This window comes from Capricornis sumatraensis, chromosome 19 (genome assembly GCF_032405125.1).
Source record: "Capricornis sumatraensis isolate serow.1 chromosome 19, serow.2, whole genome shotgun sequence".
In the NCBI taxonomy this organism is placed as follows: domain Eukaryota; kingdom Metazoa; phylum Chordata; class Mammalia; order Artiodactyla; family Bovidae; genus Capricornis; species Capricornis sumatraensis.
The window spans coordinates 68,527,292-68,539,609 of NC_091087.1; the positions used below are offsets into that span (position 1 = coordinate 68,527,292).

At 37.3% G+C, this 12,318-nt stretch overlaps 1 protein-coding gene across 1 annotated transcript in view; it reads left to right on the forward strand.

The window, feature by feature from the left end:
• The window catches only part of VRK1 (VRK serine/threonine kinase 1), an 80,042-nt gene that overhangs the window by 29,388 nt on the left and 38,336 nt on the right, over nt 1-12,318 (forward strand). Inside the window, exons 2-3 of the mRNA XM_068991351.1 lie at nt 3,994-4,158; nt 8,859-8,914. Of these exons, the coding sequence (XP_068847452.1) occupies nt 3,999-4,158; nt 8,859-8,914 (216 nt within the window). The 5' untranslated portion in view covers nt 3,994-3,998. The remainder of the gene's footprint in view (nt 1-3,993; nt 4,159-8,858; nt 8,915-12,318) is intronic.

A 12,318-nucleotide genomic window follows, 5' to 3' on the forward strand; every position in this document is an offset into this window, starting at 1 on the left:
CCCATCTAAGATTGTAGGACTGCCCGGAGGGGGACCACCGTATCTTTTTCCACAAAAAGGCTCCAAAGGAAAGGAGTTTCAGTTAAGATTATTCTAAAGAAAATTCTGTGTTGTAGTGGCCCCTTTCTGTCAGAGCAGCAGAGTATATTTCAGTGACTTCTTCACATTCATGTGGAGTAGATAGAGGTATGAGGGAAGTTTTAACCCAGGGATGAGGTTAGTTTCAAATACTAACTAGTAACCAACCTTCCATTCCATTCCAAATAAACTGGTGATACAGAGGACCTACGTTATGCAATTTATATGAACTGTTTTCTATAGTTAGTTTACTTGGGTTTTTTTGATATATATGGTGGTGGTTTAGTTGCTAAGTTGTGTCAGACTCTTGAGACCCCATGGGCTGTAGCTCACCAGGCTCCTCTGTCCATGGGATTCTCCAAGTGAGAACACTGGAGTGAGCTTCTCCAATACTTGTGCAGCTCCCTGATGTGTATGGATGACTGACTAAAAGGGAAAAAAACTGGATTCCCGCCTCATATCTTAGACCAGTATAAGTGTAGACAGACAAAAAAATTAGCAAAGAATTTTATGAAACCATAAGATAGCTAAAGGAAAACATGGGAGATGTTTGAAAAAAAGTAATTTTACTGGGAGAGGTCTTTCTAAGGATGACGTAAAACTCCAGAACTGAAAATAAACAATGTCAAAAGACAGATAAATTGGGACGATTAGTTGCAATGCCAAGAGCTAATTTCTTTAATACGTATAGAATGTATAAGGAGTGCCTGTGAAGGAAAAAGCAAAAGGCCACCAATAGTTCACAGGAAATGAAGTACAGGTTTTACTTGGGAATCTTATTTTTTCTTTCTTTTTTTTTTGTGTGTGTGTATGATTGGACCAAGCTCATGGAATATGAAAGACTTCTAATTTTGATCTCTTGGTGATTGTTAATTATAGGAACAGTCATTTTTTAAAGTTTAAAAACCATAAAATATGTCACAACTCAGAAAACCTTATTATGCACATACAGACATAAGGAATCAGAGGGAACTTTTGTTGTGACCACCAGTTGTGTCAAGAAAAATGTGCCCACCATGGGCCCCATCCAAATCCCGACTTTCTTACGCTTCCCCAGAGTCACCTCCAGCTTTTATGGTAATTGCTTTCTTCTCTTTGTAGTTTTATCATTCCGGTGTGTATCCCTCAACACTGTGGTTTAGATTTGCCAGATTTTGTTAGATATGTTTTAAAGTGTTTTAAAACCTCGTTTTCTTCTCCCCCATGTCTTTTTCCCTCCTGTATCTGTTGAAGAAGTGGGATCATATGCACCATAAGGGTTTCCTTCCCACAGTTAGAATTCTGCTGACTGCATTCCCGTGTCATAGTTTATCATATTGTTCTGGTCCCTTCATATCCTGTGACTTGATAGGTTGAATCAGATTCAGGGTCTGTTTATTTTTTGTTTCTTTTTTGGCGGGATTTTTTCATGGCTAGTGGTGTGTTCTTTTATCAGGAGGCGTGTACTGTCTGAATAGTTCTCTCCTTGTGATGTTAGTGTCTATCAGTGCTCCATGCCTGGATCCCGTAATTCATTAGGAGGTGGAAGTGGTGTTAAGTTAAAACCATTCTTACTCACTTATTAGCTGAAATTTTTCTGTGTAAGGAGAAGTTTCTCTTCATCTTCTATTTGGTTACCTAGTGGTACAATTCATATACGAAAGGAAGGATGGATGCTTGATTGTTTCCCTTTATTCACTGGTTTTCAAAATTGAGTGGTTTCTTGCTATCCTCTGGAGGTGACCACTTAAGTTTTCTTACTGTTACAGACTCTTCGATTCACCCATTTTGTGTGTTTTAATCCATTATGGTTATTATCTTTACTGACTCAAATTGGCTCATCTTTGGTTAGTGGTAGCATCTTCCAGGTTGACTCCTTAGACATATTTGACATGACTGTAGTAGTTTTTGATAGCATCCTTGACATCTAGAAATGACGAGATCTTCCAAGATTATCTTGTACATTTCTAGCTCCACACCTGAAATCAGTAATTTGTTCAAGGCACCGTTTTAACAGGAAATAGTATTTCAAGAATACAGTTTGTACACTAGGAATGCTCTTTGTTTGCTACCGTGTTGTTTCTTTTTCTAAGCTTCTTTATTTATGAATGGGGCTTGGGAATACCAAGGTATATGTCTCTGTGTGTTTATATATATATTCTTTCTGTAAAAGAGAAAATACCTTTTGAATTAAAAACAATACTTCGAAATATAATCCTGCCTCTTCTTTCATCTGCATCCTCTTCCATATTTGAATCCTGTTTTTTTAAGGACACAGCAATGGTAGAATTAAAACATCACATAATTATTCATTTGCATTATTCCATGTCTGCCTACAATATCCTTAGTTAACAAAACCAAGGATCACCACAGTATGAGCGAAAGTTGATTTTTTCCAGCTTGTTTTCCCGTTTTTTGCAGTTGTGGTATGTCTGCGTTGTCAGGACATATCCCTATTATATAGTCTATCATCTCCTTTATAACCCTTATTGAGACTCAGTTCTGCAAATAATAATCTATTTACTGCTCACTGTCAGTTCTTACAGTGACGTTTCTTTAGTCATTTGGGGTATCTGAGGCTTGTTTTCTAGTGGATTCTTACTCCTTTCCCCCATTTCTATGTTGATAACACTTTGAAGTCTTTAGACTTGAAATTTAATTGAGTATAGACTCTTTGGTTTGTATTTTCATTCCTTGAGTCTTAAATATGTTACTTCCCTTTTTTCCTGGCATAAAGTGTTGCTGTCATTGTGATGACAATATGATTTTACTTTCCTTACAGAGTATCTTCTTTTTGGCCTGGAAGCACAAAGAATATTTTCTTCTACTGTTAATTTCAGTAATTTTACCAGCCTAGGCTGTGTCTTAGAGCTGGTCGTCCTGGGTTGATTAGTATGTAGGTGTGATCTTTCATTTTGTAGTTTCATATTTTTTTTTTTAAGTTCAGGAATCTTCTCTAATTAAATCATTTAAACTGTCTTGAATGCTATAAGGAAATTAATAGGATATCACTCTGGTGGTTTGATAAAGTTGAATAAAATTTAGAAGGCATTCCTTTTAGTATTTGATAGTACTGTGTGTTTTAGTTATTTTACTCAGTCTATTTAACTGTAGCTGTCAAAATCACCTCTTTTTGATGTTTTGAATGTGGGCCTTTAACGGCTGCACTGAAATGGCATTCAGGAAACTTTTAATGATTACAAACACATTAAGAGAATTAATTGATATGATATTAATTGACATTCATTTATTTTGAAAACTTAGGATATAGACAATGAAGATATATATCAGTACTCTGTCAGGAAAAGTTAAATTTAAAAATTCCCAGTAAATTAATAAAGAGTATTTGCATAAATGGAGTTTGTGTAGGTAGAATTGATAGTGGGTAGATACTTGCTTAAATTTTCCAGTCTAATGTGGTGTGTATGTATTTAGAATATCTAGGCTCAAAACCAAACTACTTACATAAATTGTCAAGTCCTAACAGACATCGTTTATCTGAATAGCCATTTCAGATGTTATAGACTACCTTACAGCTTTTATCGATCTCTTTTCTTTCTTTACTGTAATCTATAATATAGTTTTAAGGAACTATAGAATCCTAAAAACTGTTTGTTTTAAATATTTTTCAATTAGTAGATTAAAATAGGTTTTTCTTAGAGTTTGAAATTACACACCACCCCCATACACTGTTAGCATTAAATAGCATTTTTAGTCATTGATGATTATATACCACTGGAACTTGAAATATTTTCTAGCAAGTAATTGCATGGATCATGTTACTTATTGCTTCCTCTTCCAAGTTGAGAGATAAACAGAATTCAGCACTTATGAGTCCTTTATTTAAACTTCGGAGTAAGTAGGAATTTGAATAGCATCTTTGCCTAGAAAGCTTTCCTCAGTGAAAACATTTTTGAGTGTTGCTTTGTTTTATAGTGAAAATGCCTCGTGTAAAAGCGGCTCAGGCTGGAAGACAGGGCCCTGCAAAGAGACGTCTTGCAGAACATTTTGCAGCCGGGGAGATAATCACTGATATGACCAAAAAGGAATGGAAACTGGGGTCTCCCATTGGCCAAGGTGGCTTTGGTTGTATATATCTTGGTAAGTATTCCACTACTTCTGATTGTCAGTCCAAAGATTTACAAGTTTGTTTTCAAAATATTTTCTTAATTGCAGACTTTTACAGGATGCTCCTGATAGCCTACGTCAACATAAAATTATTAGGCAAAAATACCTCTCTGATGTGGGAGTGGAGAAGACAGTTGATGTAATCACAGCAGAAATAGAGGATAAAACATCTCTAGGGTTGTCACCAGTGAGCATAGGCTTCATATTTCTTAGATATTCTGTATGCTGTTAATCTCCTTTGAGACCCAAAGACAGCCATATCTTTCTTTCCCCACCTCCACCCAATTAGGATACATTCCCTTTGTTTTAGTGTAATTTGGAGATTTTTCATATCTTTAATAGGCATGGATATTTTTTCTTTCTATGCAACCTTAATAGTCATCATGGTGGAATTTAAGAGAATGACCTAGAAATTGCATATTAAGTCTGAAATGTGCTATTAAATTAGCATATTATTTAAATTTTAGGGGACCCATTGTGGAACCCTGAGATACTGTGTTTGTTTATTTGAAAAACATTTTACCTGATTGCTTCTAAAGCTGTGTCTCTCAGAATATTAGTATTGATACAGTGCATTTAATGATTGCTTTTGATGTTTCTCTCTGACTTTTCTATTGTATATTCTTACTCCTCTAATCTTTATTTAATTATTAAATTTCTGTATGAGGTTTATAAAATTTTCTTTTTAAAAACTTTCCTTTTCTTTCAAGCAACACCTTCCTCATAATACTACTATTAATACTAGATTAGCATCGTATGGAAACTTGTTAGAAGTGTGCTCTCTTGAGTCCCACCCCAGACCCACGAATCAGCAGCTGTAGGGAGAAGGTATATCCCTGTGACTGGGAAGCCCTGCAGGTGGTGCAGGTAGATGCCTGGAAAGTTTCAGAACCACCGACATAGATGGAAGAGCAGCTGCTCTTAGTCAGGAGGGGTCTGACTCAGCCAGGACCAATGAGTTGTAGTTGGTTAGCTGCAGTCTCTAGAGGTATGTTCATGAAACATAGTTTGAAAACCAGCACTTTACTGTATTTTATAAATGCTGTGTCTCTAGATCAGTGGCACCTGTCTTAGGGGAAATAAATTGTTTCTTTAGTTTTATTAAGAACCAAACCCATCCCAGGGACCTAGACTCTCTGATTTAAACTGAAAGCCTTCATAAGTCATGAAAGGTTAGTAGCTGACCTTGTAATTTAGAGATGGCAATTCTGTAAGCTTGCTCTACTATAGAATGTGTATACTGAAGACTTCCTATACTAGGAATGGGAGCTTGTCTTAAAGCAAGTAAATTCTTCATTTTGTGTTAGTTAAGCTGCTTTTGTAACCTTTGGCAAATTTGCAGCTCGCTTTGCCTGTGTGCTGGCCGTTTTATCTGTATTGGTATTTCTCATCAGAAAGTGCCACTAAAGGTATTTTTAATATTCAGTGGTTTGACAGATTTCTGTAATAAAGCTTTCACTTTTTAAAAACTAGATTGATCTGGAAAAGGAGTTTTCTTTAGTATTGCAGCCTCCACTTTCTCTCTCTCTGCCCACCAACACCAGAACAGCCGTTTTCAAGATGATCAGCAGTTTCTGCTAACTGATGGTTTTCTGCTAAAAGATTGCCTTTTTGTCTATACTTCCTGCAGCATTTGACATGGGTTACCTCTCCTCCTCATGAACGTTGCTTCCATCGTCTTTCATAATACACGCCTTCACCTGTGGATTTCCTCCTGCCTCTTGATGTGCTTGGTCATCTTTGTAGGTCCCTCTGTGCTTTCAGCTCGCTTTTCCTTCTGGGTAGTCTCTCTCAGAGTGATCTCATTGAGTCTCTTGGCTTCCCTTGTCTCTTTTTTGTTGATATCCATCATTTATTAGTAGCCAAGGCCTTTCTTGGTCCCTTGAGTCCAAGCCCATAGTCAGTGACCTACAAGGGATCTCTGTTTGGGTGACCCACAGGCATGTCTAAAGTTTATATCATCCTCTTCCATCTTGTGATTCTGTCAGGATCAGAAGAATATGATCTGATTGAATGATACCCCTCAAGCCAGATACTGGAAAGCATTCTCAAGTGTTATTAAACTAATATTCCTGGTATTTCATCTGGTGCTGTTGCTTCAGCTGTGAGACTTCTCAGATACATTCATTTCTCCCTCTCTTTTGCTGGTCCTGCAGCATTTGCTGGTCCTGCAGGTCATTGTCATGTCTTATCTGGATTCTCGGTATAGCAGTGACTTTTCTCTGCTCAGCCCCGCCCTCTTACGGCCTGTTATTCACATTGTGGCTTGAGTGACCTACTCTGTTTAGCTTATGCTTCTCCGATGGCTCCCCCAGGGACCTTAGGATGCAGTACCAGACTTTGAGAATGGCGTCCCAGACCTTCCGCGCAGTCTGGTCCCTATGTAACTTTTTTCCTCATCCCTTTTATTTCCTCAGAATCTGTCTTTAACTCTCATGCTGCCCTTTGCCTCTTGATCTTTGTATGTGATGTTTCTTTTGCTTTATTTTTCCAAAGCTGAACTTAGGGCAGGTGGTATCTGATTATAATGCTCCTCTGTTAACCCTTTCATAGTATGTTTCACGCTGCACTGAGATTACTTTTGTTTTTCCCAGAATAAATATGTCCTCCTTGGCAGTGAAACAACTCTTCTTGTATCTGGCGTTTTTTTTTTCAGTATTTGTTGTTTGAATGAATTATCGAACTTCCCTTTCCCCCTTTCCTCATTTGAATTGTGCAGTATTTTGGGGATACTATCCTCATTTCAACACTTGTGCATTAAATGCTTATTTTAAAAATTTTAACTTTGCTGTGTTATTAATCCAGTGTCTGGGTGATGTAGTCACCACAGCAGGACTGTTCCTTAAGGAGCTCAGACTTACTGTTTTGCCCATTTGGCTGTTTTTATGACTTGGTGGTCCTTCTGTCGTCTGAAGTCTTTTAGCTACAGCCTTTTCACAGCACTGCTGCTTTCCAGCTGATTGATGCTTTCTCGATTTCCTCTGCCTGTCCCTCTCCATCTCTTCAGCCTCTTCTGTGAGAATGCCTTAGGGCCCAGTCCTAGCATTTCTTCTTTCCTCTGTCTATACTCATTCCCTAGGGGCCCTTCCAGTTTCATGACTTTGAGTGAACAGCATTTCTGCGTTGATGACTCTCAAATTTCTTTATCCAACTTGGACCACTCTTCTGAACTCAAGACTTGTACGTCAGCTGCCTGTTTAACACCTGAACTTGGATGTTTAATCAGTATCTCAAACTTACGACACCCCAAAATACCAGCTCCTCCTGCAGTTTTCTGTCATAGCAAGTAGCAACTTCCTCTTTCCGGTTGCTCAGGCCAAAAACCTGGAGTCATCCTGACCCCTCCCCCCCACCCCGCCTTACCCTCTGTATCTAATTCATCAGCAGATCTTGTTGGCTCTTCTTTAAAAATATGTCCACAGTCCGACCACTTATCACCACCTTGTGTGCTGCCGCTCTGGTTCACACTGCCACCATTCCTCACCCAGAGTATTCTAATAGCCTAGCTTAACTCTCTGCTCTGTTCTTACTGTCCACCCTCCATTCTTCACAGAGCCACTCGCAGAATTCTTTAGAAAATCAGTCTGAGCTTACCGTTTCTCTTCTCCATTTTCCAGTGGCTCGCCATCGCATTGATAGCCACAGCGTTAGGTCGCCTGTCTTCGTATTTGTTCTCTGCTGCTTTTGTGATCTGTGCCCTGTTACTTTGCACCTCACTTGTTCCTCTCCGGGCACATGTAGGCCTTTGCGCTGGACTGCCTGGAATGTTCTCCCAGATTATTTCCATGGCTCCATCCTTCACTGTCTCCAGACCACTGATCCAGTGACACCCTATCACTGAGGTTCCTCTTCCTAATTTGCAGCTCTCTACCTTCCTTTCCTGCTTTTCTTTCTCTTGCACTTACTGCCATCAGATATACTTTATATTTTAATCGTTGTCTGTGTCCAACTACTGAAATGTTAGCATCATAAAAGTAGAGATTGTTTGCTCCTATTCATTGCTAAATCAGTTTCTTAGAAACTGGCATGTAATAGCTACCTGGTAAAAAATATGTGTTTAATGAGTGTGGGAAACCTTATTTTCCTAATTCAGCATTTCAGGGCAACTATGCTTCTTATTTGCACAAAATAATACTGACAGCCACATTAAAATTATTCTGGATGGCATTTCAAAGGTCTAGTGCCAATATCCTGAACCATAGATGTATCTTTACCCCAAACGAGTGCTTTTTAGAACTTCAGCTCCCTCCCTTCTTACCTTCCTACCTAATGCTACTTCTTAAAAGGATTCCCTAGTTTGTTAAATTTAAGAAATTGTATCAGTTATCATCCTCTTGGGAATTTAGAGCATATGTTAGCATATCAAAGATCATGAGTACTTTTGAATTAAAGAAATCTTTAACTCAGTTTTCCACACTTACTTGATGATCACATTGAAAATAGCAGCAATTGTAAGATGACTTCCAATTTCAGACATGTTAAATTGTGGGAAAAAAGTCTTAAAATTGATGAAATATGCAGTAATGATATCCTGAGACATATATTTGGGAACTGAAATTTATTCTACCAAGAGGTTATAGATATACAGATCTACATATTAATAAGGGGTTAGTAATAGGCTGTAATAGTGCTCCTTCTTGTTCTGATATTATATATGTCACCTTTTCAAACAGCTGATACGAATTCTTCAAAATCCGTGGGCAGCGATGCACCCTGTGTTGTAAAAGTGGTAAGGAAATGTTTCTGGCTGATTTTTTTCTTTTCTGTTGATTTAGTTGTAGTATATATTTTTTAAAGCATTCTTTTTAATAACTAGAATTAATTAAACCATAAGGTACTGCATTTTTAATAATGTTTCATAATTATTAAATGAGACAAAACGTAGTTTTATAGTTTTAAATAATTTGAATTCAAAAATTCTCTCCCCTCTTTTGAGTTAGAGTGACACTAGTATTTGTGGAAAAAATGAATGAACGGCTGGAGGTTTGCAGGTGTGGAATAAAAATATTTAGCTCATTCTTTTTATTTTAGCTGTATTTATAATAGATGAGATGCTTTTTTTATATCCTACAAGATTATACTACTTTCATGAACTTTATTGTATTTTGTCATGCATTTGCTTCTGAACTTGCACTTGGTCAGTTTTCTTTTTATTTCCCATTATCTTTCCCTTCCCCTTTCATTTTAGTAAATACAGTTATTTATTTGTGGTCACTTTGAAACTTCTTTTTGCTACACTGACATTGAAATTAATTTGTATTGGGTAAAGGCAGACGATATCTTGTCTAACATAGACATACTCTGAATAGCCGGGTCAATTTATATATTGGCATTAACAAGCATTTTAACTACTATTTGCTGGTAAGTGAGGGTGTGTGCATCTTGTTGCTTACCAACATTTGTAACTCCTCTCTCAAAATTCTTTATTATGTATGAAGAACATGTTTTTGTTAAATAGAAGAAGTGAAAGGGTCTGTTATTTGGGCAAATTACCACAGAGTTCCCCAACACTTGCTTTTTTTCCTAAAGGCTACAGATTTCTGGAATTAGAATTACCTCAAGGTTTTTTGTTTTGGTTTGTCTTATTTTACTCTCTTTTAAAAAAATATATATATTTGATCCCATTTGAGTTAATAACTCTTGGATCTGAGTTGTTTTTTGATTGTTTTCACCACGTTTTTATTCACGTGTAGTTTTTATAATGAAATAGATATGAAATAAACAGTTTGAATCCTTTTTTGACAAGTGCATATGCCTGTATAATCCTACCTCTGTTAAAATACAGAGCATTTCTATCGCTCCCAAAAGATTCTGGTGTCATTTTCTGATCACCGTGGAGGAAACACTTGTCTGAGTTTCCTTCCTCCGTGTGGACTGTTTCTAGAATGTCCTGTAAATGGTATTTATGCAGTACATTTTGTTTTGTCTCTGACTGCTTATGCTCAGCATAGTGTTTTAAAGCCTCGGGTATATTGCTGGCATCTCAGTTGCTTGGTCAGTCTTTATGTCGTAGTATTATATGGTAGCTGTATTAGAGTTAGTTTTCTGTTTCCTGTTGATAGACATTTGGATTGTTTCCAGTTTTGGGCTCTTATGAATAGCCCTTCTGTAAATACTCTGGTCACTGTTTTTCTTGGATCAGTCCCTAGAATTACTGGTGTATAGGGAAGGTGCATATTTAAATTTATAAGAAAGTACTAGCCAGATTTCCAAAGTGGTTGTTACTGTTTTACACAGCCACCAGTAACATGTGAGAATTCCAGCTGCTCTGTGCCCCTTTCACACTTGGGATTGTCAGGTGTGTTGTTGGTGTGTTGTGACCGTGATACCGGAAGTATAGTAGTGTCTCATAGTTTTAGCTTCTATTTACTTGCTGACTGGTTTTGAGCACTTTTGCATTATGATTGTTGACAATTTATATATTTTCCTTTGTTGAGCCGCTTCAGTCTTTTGTGGTCTTCTGGCACCGCCCTTCTCCCTCTTTTTTTTAATAACTCAGCTTTGCTTTTTATAATTCAGTGTAAGAGTTTTTCTGTATACAAGTCCTTTCTTAAATATATGTGTTGTAAATCTTTTCTCCTAGTTTGTAGTTTGTCTGTTTATTTTCTGAATACTTTTTCTGCATCTTTTGAGATGAATCATAGCATTTTCTTTTATTTTGTTAATGTGGCATTTATATTGATTGATATTTGAATGGTAAACTGACTTTGTATTCTTAACAGACACTCCAGTTAGTTACAGTGTATTATGCTTTTCGCATAATGCTGGAATTGTTGTGCTAATATTTCATTAAGGATTTTTGCATCTTTGTTTACGAAGGATGTTGGTTGTTAATTTTTCCTAATATTCCTGCAATGAAAGCATTTCTCATCTCCTTGTTTGGTGTAGGTGTCAAGCTTCTTGGCGCACTGAGCTTGGTCTCCCCTCTAGCCCCACAGCATCTCAAGTATCCTGTCCTGGGGCTCATTCGCTTGTCTCCGGTCCTTTAGAAGTCACAGTCCTGTACTGCCTGTTTTGTCGGGTGTCTGAGAATAGTAATTTTCCTGTATTTTGTCCAGTGTTCATATTTGTTTACTGCGAGAGGGCTAGTTGGATCCCAGCTATTCCGTCACGCCCGTGGGTGGAAGCAGCGTGGGTAACTGTAGAGTGGATGTGATTGGTTTGTTTCCCCTGCCATTTCACTTTTCTTTATGCCTTTCCGTTTTGGATTTTTCTTCCTTCTCATGTATTAAATTCCTTTGAAATACTTAGTTTGCTGCTATATCAGAGGAACAAAAGTCTGTACTATTAAATTGGGTCATTTGCATGGAATTTGCATGGAATATTATCTGCATTTGTCTTTGATATGACAAATTAAAATATTAAAATCTATGGGTAAGATTAGTTTCTTCTTAGAATCTTTAAATAGTTTCCACTGTGGGAAGAAAACAAGTCCCCTTACGAACTTATCATATTAGTGAGGTTCAGAAAATACAGTTGCCTCTGACCACTTGGCAGCTGCTTTACCTGAACAGTTATTTCTAGGTCTCGGAGGAAAGTGTCTGAGCCGTGGCTTGTAGGTGGGGCTGCTATGTAACCGTGTCTCTTTTTCTTCTGTGTAACCTTAGCTTCTTGAAAGTATGTTTTATTTTAGACTTATAATATTCTTCTTCATTATGAGTAGTTCTAAGGATTTTATTTGTTATTCAGTGTCTTTTTCGCTTACAGAATTATGAAAGAAAATGGGTAGAAACAAGTATTTCCTCACTGCTTAAGGTAGCAAATTACATTTCTAAGTTAAAAGCCATTTGTCATCAACCCTGGTTCAGTCCTCTGTGTCTCCTGTCTCCTAATTTGGTTCTACCCCCATTCGCCTATATTACGTTTTCTCTTTGTAACTTAGGACGATGATAAATATTCAGCTGATTTCTCTCTTGCATTTAATATTTCAGTAACATTTTCAGTGTCCTGGTTTGTCTGTGATCCTGGAAGAATGCCATAAGCAAAACAATGTTGACTTTTTTTTTCCTGTCTCAGGGGTGGGTTAGTGACTGCTGTTGGTCGTCTTCCCTCATACCTGTCTTTCCTGAACTCCTTTAAACCGCTGTAGCCCCCATTCTATATAGTTTCATCTGTTTTACAATTTCACTTGCT